The following is an 8,737-nucleotide window of genomic DNA, read 5'->3' as shown; positions in this document are numbered from 1 at the left end:
ATTATTACCTGTACTTCTTCATATTGAGACTTTGTCATATTGTGCCATCTACAGGTCAAATTAATACACGGCAAGGAGATCAGAAAATTCATAAATAAGTATAGAAGTAAAAGAGTAATGTAGAGGATAAAGAAAATAAAAATTAAAGCATTAAAAAGTTATACGTATTTATCAAAGCACTTACTTATTTAAAAGTAATTTTTTTTCAAATGTATTTTTGACAATGTGAAGACGTTGTAGATAATTAAAATGGAAGAGTCCAAACGTAAAGTGCCAACATGTGGACTGTAGGTATAGGTTTAGTTTCAATTTAGCCTATATAGTGTTGTCTGTACAGTTTAATGACAGTTTGTACAGAGCGGCAGTGATGCGCCAGTGTTCTCGTTTTATTCTGAAAGGAACTGGCTTTTGCTATGATGTTTTTTTTTTTTTTTTTTTTACTTCCAGCGCCTTAACAAACCTGTTGCTGATTGGTCCAAATTTGACATCCACATTCTCTGACCAATGAGAACGCCAGAATCTTGTTGGTGCATTAAGGAAGAAAAAACCCAGAACTGTCTACAACCTGCACAAGAGGATTATTTCAAATCATTGTACGGCAGTTTGGCTGCAAATACAAGTATGTACGGAAACTGTAACGTGCAGTCTTTTAACACAGTCGCCGTTTAACGGTCGTGTCGATCATTCTATCTTTAATGTAGCCAGTGCTTGCGAGCTAGCATTGTGGCTAGCAGTATATTGTTAGTGCATTAATGGCGATAACAGCTGATTTCTTTTACTTGGTAAGCGAAACCGTGTCACAGGATCTTGACGGCTGTAAGTGTAAAATTAGCAAGGGACTTTCTTGTATTTGGAGGACAGTGGAAGGGCTGTTTTGGAGAAGCCAGGTGACCTTTCAGTGGACGAGCTAGTAGCCTCCGTAGCAAAACAGTAATGTGACGACGTGTTGTGTGACCAGTTAGCAATGGTGCAAGGACGGGGGAGCGTCATCAGACCAGGTGAAGCAGATGCGTGTTAACGCGCCCCAAAGCTAAACCGACTTATAATATTAAGATTAAATAGATGACTATTTTTGTTATAATTCCGTTTTATGTGTGATATGTGTCAAATAAGCCTGTTGCAGCGCAGATGGATGGAAATAGAACTTGAATATTAAGAAACTGGCTCAAATAATTAAGTGTATGCTGTTGGAACAATTTTCGGTTCTGGCTGTTTGATATCGTGACTGATTCCGTTTTATTTGTGCAACAGGATATCCTCACAGGATTGTATTAAGATAATCGAAAGATAACATATACAAACATAAGCTAAAAGGTATTTGTTTACATTTTCTCTCTTTACAAGTGCCTTTAAACCAAACTACGCCAGTAATGGAATAATTCGCTGAATAATTAAAATAATAATAATAATTAGTGCGTATTTGCGAGCAAACTGTTAAAGGAACGGGTAACTGAAATAACAATTGAGTAAAACAGATTTTGATGTTTTAAGTGTTGAAGAGCACGACAGCCCTGGCACACATGATGGGCCTGCCATTTTGTCCTACCGGGGACTAGATGAAATGCAAAATGCACCAAACTATCTTTTTTACAATAGTGAAGGACACTCACTTTAGGAGTGAATGTGTGCAATCAGTGTAGCAGGTGGTGGAAGGCAGTTATACAAAGGTAAATAAGGTAATCATAAGGTACACATTAGCTGTATTTTGGGACTGTACTTGCTGTAGGCAACTAATAAGTAGAACTAAAACACTGTATTTAAGGTTGAATTAACAGTGCTATAAAGCGTGGGTCCATGAGCATCTGCTGATTCAGAATGTAACCTTGATATGCTTGAGGGACATTAGCATATGTTAACAAGACAGGACTGAAGGCCTATTTAGCAGCCAAATGCCCAAAGAGATAAAGTACACTGCTGAACTACTCCCATGCCACAGCTGTTCACCCTGACCAGTCTGTGTTTCTTATCATTAAGTAGTTTGGTTTCAGGCCACATTATGGAACTTTTCACAGTTTTATTTAAATGTGTGCTTCTTCTTTCTGCAGAAAGATAAGACAAGCCTGAGTGCATCTGTCAGACAAACATGCCTTCTACTCTGCACTGACCATTAAAATGGTAAGATGGTGGGACGGTAGTTTTCTGGTTTAATTTTATGCTGACTTACTGATTTTCCATTAAATGCTTTGGATATGGAGTCTTGTCATGGTTGAATTTATGTAGTTTGTAAGATATTAAAAATAAGGGATGGCCTACCTTACAGAAATGTTGAGGGCTGTTGCAATACTCCCAAACAAATGAAATATAGACAGGTTTTGAAAGGAATAACATTGTGGAATGATATTAGGATTTATACAGTACATGATCACCTGTAGAATATAATACCATATATAATACCATTGTAGTGCAACTGTAATGCCATTGTCTGTTGAGAGTTACATCAGGTGGTGTACTGATATACTGTCTGCCATTAATAAATAGAAATAAAGTAATTATTATTACTGCGATTGCCTGTAATAATATATTTTACCTTTAATGAATGAGCTGCAGCTTTATGTAATAACTTGATAAAGTTAAACAAGTTTTGACATAGTGATTTGCACTGTAAATCTTCTTCATCTATTCAACAGGTGTAACAGCTGCCAGAGTCCAGTGTGACAGACTTCCTTTAGAGAACTGTATATAACCTCCACAGAAGATGGAGGACACTCCTCAGTTGTACGCTTCTGAATTTGGAGACCATGAGGATATAGAGGATGAGGAGGGGGAGGATATTTATCAAGAGGAAACTAACATGGAACCAGACATGATTAAGTCTGTAAACCCAGATCTTCACAAGAATCCCAATCAGGATAAAGAGACAGTGTGGGATTCCTTTCCCTGCCAGCACTGTGAGAGACATTTTAACAGCAAACAAGGCTTGGAGCGACACATGCACATCCATACTTTGGCAAACAACGAGGCACACGCTTGCAAAAGCAATAAGAGTAACACATCTTTTGATTCAAATGTAGGTCAGTTGCAGCATGAGAGGATGAAGCCTCTGGATTCAGCAGGTTCAGACGAGCAACTTAATACTTCATCGCCCACTGGCTCTGATACTTCCAATTTGTCAGCTGAAGACCATGTTGCTACGCCGGACAAACAGGGAGCATTAGATGGCCATTATCCTTGCAAGTACTGTGAAAAGATATTCACTACTCATACCAACAAGCGACGACACGAGCGCAGGATCCACGAGCAGCACCTGCAACTCCCACGTGTAGAAAAAACCCAGCTGCCCCAGGAGGAAAGTCTTCAGAGAATTTTCAGTGACACGTCTCAACAGGAAACACAGCTTGGTGACAGTACAGCACCTGCAGCTGTTCCAGAGAATGGAGGGGAACAGCCCGAACAGTATATGCTAGATGTCTCTAGCAATATATCTGAGAACCTCAGCTTTTACATTGATGGAAAGATAGTCTCAACAAGTACAGTGAGTAGTTGTGAAGCAGCCGAGGTTCATTCAGGGTCCTCAACTTTAGTTGGACTGGACGCCCTGATTCTAGACCCCGCCCAAATCAGCCAGGTTTTAAGTACAGATTCAGTCACAGGCAAAGAGATGCCTGGCCAGCCACTGGCTAAGAGAAGAACTGCAACACCACCTCTGTTACCACAAATTAAAACTGAACTGGAGTCTGAGGTGGTTGTGTCCTCTTCCTCATCATCACTCGTATCTTCTTTAATCGAGAATCTGCTTCCTCAGAACACAGAGTCCACAGTTGTGCCGAAGGAAAGAACAGTGTTTCTGTCTCCTAAGCTGACGCAGCTCCTAGAGAAGCAGGACGGCCTTAAACCCACACTTGCCCTGATCACAGATGGCCAGAAACCTTGTTCACCTGTCTCTCTCTCTGTTCTGCCTACTGGAACAGGAAGGTTTAAAAGAAGGACCGGATCCCCAACAAGCTCTCCACAGCAAAACCCAACGTCTAATGAGGAAACACCAGCTCCAGATGCAGGACATTTTGATGCTGTAAGTACAGGACAGATGGAGACCCAGCATATATCACCCGTGCAGCAAACAGTCAGTGAGAAGGATGACACAGCACCATCTGTGGAAGATCCAGCAGTGAAACCTGTCTTGGCAGAGAGCTGGCCCCCCATGACTGGTGGCAATTCCTGTAACCAGCAACCACTGGATCTCTCTAACACAGTCAAAAGAAATGAAGATGTAGCTTTAGCTGATGCTGCTCTGGATTTGAGTTTGCAAAAAAAGAGCCTTGGTGAATCTGAACTGACAATAAATTTAGTTTCACAGTCAGTTTTGAAAGAAGGAAAATCAAATGCTTGCATGGTGGACGAAGCCTTAATGAATACTGGAGAGCAAGATGTAAGCCTAGGGAATCCTGAGACTCCTTTAGTCACAGACTTTACCATAGTCACAGGTTCAGAAATGGTGACCCCAGTAGAACCTGTTGCAGAAGGTCTTGTTTATGGACTTGCCCTACCCCCCAGTTCTCTGAGTCCATCATCTGCCTCCCTTACCCCTGTTACCTTGCAGCCAGCTTCACCATGCACTATAGCATTTGCTTCCCCGGCCTCGCACACCATGCTCCCTACTGCTCCCTCATTAATCACAGTTTTGGCACCACCACCACCTATTTCTAACCCTTCAAGCCAACCAATCCAGGTATTAGCCCCAAATATATCTCCTGAGCCCTTGGTAATATGCACAGAAAATGCATTAAATTCTTCAGAGTGTGATTTAACTACTGCATTTGCCACCACAAATTCTGCAAACCTTGTCACTCTCTCCCAACCCCTTGACCCGGCTTTAAATCTGCCTGGCCATGTGTTTCTCACTGATCAGATTGCTCTCAATCCACCTATAGTTGACTCCACTCCTGTGTCAGAAGTGCCGTTCACACCCACTGTAACTTTAAGTGACTCCCTCATCAACTCGTATAACATTACCAGCAACACAGTGTTGATAGAGTGCACAATAGCTCTTGAAGCCCCAGGGAGTGTGGTCCCAGCTGCGATTACCTTACAAGAAAACACTTCTGAGGCACCAGTACCCACACAGATGGTTGTTAATCACATAGAACAGCAACAAATTGTATCAGTGCCCAACCCTCAAACTGTGGATCCCACTATTCTTGTGTCCTCCATCGCAGAATCTGTGACTCTGTCCACCACCACCTCAGTGGTGCCCGATTGTCCTCCTGTGAATGAATCAAGTCCTGACCCAGAACCTGTTGTTAATGTAGAGGCACCAACCACAAAGGAGGAGGAAGCTGCTGACAGCACTGTTTCCAAACCGAAAATCCCATCTAAAACCTCACCCCCCTCTGTGAAAGCTGAAGAGGATGAATCCTCAAATAACACACTGAGTGATGCGCAACAGCAGACTTTCACCAAGAATTTCATCTGCAATGTGTGCGATAAGCTTTTCCATTCAATGAAAGAACTGGGCCATCACGTAGGTGACCATGCTGATGAGTGGCCTTACAAATGTGAATTCTGCGTGCTGCTCTTCGGAAAGCCCTCCGCTTTGCTTGACCATCGATCAAGCCTCCACGGCGTTGGCAAGACTTACGTCTGCAGTGCATGTACAAAAGAATTTGTCTACCTTTGCAATCTGAAACAGCATCAGGAGGAATTACATCCTGGCCAGCAGTGTACATACACAGAGGAAGAAAAAGGAAAACTAAGACCTCAGAACTACAACAACTCAACAAAGGTAAACACTGAGCCCTCAGTGCCCGATGTTTCAGAGGAACCCAAGAAATTGGTGAAAAAGGAGGAAGGTGAAGTAGATGTAGCTGCTGAAGAGCTGTTTACAACAATAAAAATCATGGCCTCAGATGGAGGCAAGATCAAAGGGCCAGATGTTCGTCTTGGCATTAACCAACATTATCCCAGCTTCAAGCCCCCTCCATTTCCTTACCATAACAGATCACCCGCTGGCTCAGTGGCTTCGGCCACCAACTTCACCACCCACAACATCCCACAAACCTTCAGTACAGCTATTCGGTGCACCAAGTGTGGAAAGAGCTTTGATAACATGCCGGAGCTGCACAAGCATATCCTAGCTTGTGCAAACGCCAGTGATAAAAGGCGATACACACCCAAAAAGAATCCTATCCCTCTCCGCCACTTTGCAAAATCTCAGAATGGAGTGCTTTCGTCTACTAATTCCAGTAACGGACTAAATGCTTCAAACAGAGCCAGCCAGTCGAACCGGTCCAAACCAAACCAAGATTCACCTGTTAAGGTGAAAATCAAAGTACTGAACAAAAGGAAGAAAAAGTTGGTCCAAAGGGTCATGCCACAGAGGAACAAATCAGCCCCTTCATCAAATAAAGTGTCGTCTGCACGGGTGAATGAGCGGCAGGAGATTTTCGTCTGCCCACACTGTAGCAGGGAGTTCACAATGCGTCGCAGCAGAACCAAACACATGGCAGTGTGCCCTAAGAAACCTAGAGAAGTGAAGAAAAGGAAAGAAGGAGGAATCTCTGTGACAAAGGAAAACGATGGACATAGAGGGGTTTCTCATGTTGAGGAAAAACAACAGCAAGTCTCACCTCCGCATAAAACTAGATTCCGGACTTCTGGCCCCGCTAAGAGGCCTGCCATCCTACCAGTGCAGACTGTCTTCTCAAACAAAAGAAGTAAAATAATCATAAAAGAGAGCACGCAGCCAAAACCAGAGACGCCAACTCTCAATGAACTTCCCATTGTTCGCACTTTCAGCCCTTCTATGCGCCAGTATAGCAGAGTACAGCATAGCGTTAAAGGGATTCCCATTAAAATCACCATAGTGAAACCTCAACAGCCTGCACCACAGAAGGATGAGCTGCCTCCCACCCAGAGCCGAAGAACAGAAGAGGCCACTGCAGCTGTTACCAGCAGCTCTGAGTAGAGCTCTACAGCTTGAAGAGAGGATCGGCAGGTAGTTAAAGCACATTTAAGTTTATCTGCAAAATGATAAAAATAATCAAGTTATGTGTTTACAAAAAAGATACAGTAAATACAAACTGAGAAGAGATATGTACAGTTAGTACTCGTTTGTGTAGGTAAGTAAGACAGAGGGGTGAAACAACACACAAGCAGCTTCTACAGCAATCAAGCCAAAAGTTTGGACACAAACTACAGCAAAGTTTCTTAAGTAACTAAATATGTAATATTTGCTTGTATTAAACTTATCCATGAATACTTAAATAACTGGGCTCCGAAGATGCTCATTAACATTGTCAAACTGCTTTGATTTCTACCTCAGCAACATCTGTGGGGAATTGTAGTTCACATCTTTATCAACATACAGTGTGTTTTGTTTTGTCACTTTCAGGACCCTGCTACACGGAACTCCTCATACATCTTCAGTCATACTAAAGGGAGATAACTGCAAATGACACTGTAAACCGCTTAGATTGCATTATACTGTATATTAATAATGACTGAATTCAGGACGGATAAAACAGACGGCTAAGGATACTGCAGTGAGTGGATGTGTTTAACTTGAGTATTTGGATGCTTTTGTAGTAGCTTTTGTAGATTTCTCCTTCGTTTCGTAAAATTTCTGTCAACAGCTTGGATTTGCACTTTGAAGTTAATCTGACGGCTACATGTCACAAATGTTTGTAATTTGGAGAGGATGGCAGGTGGCAATCATTTTTGGCATGCATTTGCACTTTTCTTTATCTGTTGTCTGTGGCCTTTTGGTTTAAACTCTTACTGCATGCTGTGAGCTTGTACTACAGCTACATTAATTTAAAATGGATTATGTTAATGCAGTTAGGCCTTAAATTTTAAATCTAATGTTTCTCTGTTTGTCTGATTTACAATAACCAGTATAATTACATGGAAAACACATTAATATTGTTTCTAAATGAAAGACTACAGAATCTTAGAAAAGTAACATGCTCGATATGCTCAGTGTAACATTGGCCACAAGCTACCTGTCAAATTTCTATATCAGCACTGTTAATTACTATTAGGGAAGGCAGTGTTTTCATTATTGCTCTGAATGTAACATTTAGTAGATTTAATCCAATAGCCTTTTCAAAACAAAATTGCGTGTTATCTGGTCGGCCCAATTGCTATGTATTTGTATGAGTGATAAGAGAATAATACTATTTGTGTGCCATCAAATGTAGATGATGATGACTAAATGTGGCACAAAAGTGATGAAGAGTAAACAGTTCAGTAAAGTTTGGAGTTTCACCCATGAAGAATTTATTTTGGTGGTCAAAACAAATAGATTCATTACTACTTAAAACTGATTTATTTGTATGTCTGTGTGGAATCAGCTGAAAATGCACAGTACTTAAGAAATATGCACTGATGTGCAGTTACATGAAAAAAAAAAAAACTAAAGCAAAAACGACCTCCCAAAAGAAAATTAACTTATGAATGCAATGTAATGCTACTTCTGCATACTAATCTTTTACATTTTCAAGCTCATGGGCCAACACAGATAAATTCTCAGTTTCTAAATGCATCAAACACTGGAGTTTGATGTATTTACACTGCATTTCCAGACAGAAGTGCTATAATATTCTGTACAGCTTCTATCCATCATTGCCACATTTACAATAAGAAGTGTTCAGTTCTGAACAGCACTGACACAGCTAACTCCAGCGCTTGGCTTCGCTGCTATTTTTCTGAAATCCTGATCATTTTCAGTAGTCCAGTTTACTTTTAGGCTTTATTTTGCACTTCTTCTACAAATTCCTGTCAAAATATGATTTTGTGTGCA

At 41.3% G+C, this 8,737-nt stretch overlaps 1 protein-coding gene across 3 annotated transcripts; it reads left to right on the top strand.

The window, feature by feature from the left end:
* The first annotated feature begins 516 nt into the window (after positions 1-516).
* Positions 517-8,417, top strand: prdm2a (PR domain containing 2, with ZNF domain a). 3 transcript variants are annotated; one of them, XM_041061868.1, is made up of 4 exons: positions 517-619; positions 2,046-2,115; positions 2,628-6,931; positions 7,328-8,417. In XM_041061868.1, the coding sequence occupies exon 3, from the start codon at positions 2,696-2,698 to the stop codon at positions 6,899-6,901; it is 4,206 nt and encodes a 1,401-aa protein (XP_040917802.1). In that variant the 5' UTR covers positions 517-619; positions 2,046-2,115; positions 2,628-2,695; the 3' UTR covers positions 6,902-6,931; positions 7,328-8,417. The 3 variants fall into 3 exon arrangements, with proteins under 3 accessions (XP_040917802.1, XP_040917795.1, XP_040917810.1); XM_041061861.1 differs by lacking the exon at positions 517-619 and adding an exon at positions 738-998; XM_041061876.1 differs by lacking the exon at positions 517-619 and adding an exon at positions 1,176-1,314.
* Positions 8,418-8,737: the final 320 nt, after the last annotated feature.

Source organism: Toxotes jaculatrix, chromosome 2 (genome assembly GCF_017976425.1).
Source record: "Toxotes jaculatrix isolate fToxJac2 chromosome 2, fToxJac2.pri, whole genome shotgun sequence".
NCBI lineage: Eukaryota > Metazoa > Chordata > Actinopteri > Toxotidae > Toxotes > Toxotes jaculatrix.
Note: the sequence above shows the minus strand (reverse complement) of the source record. Positions and strands in the feature narration are given on the sequence as shown.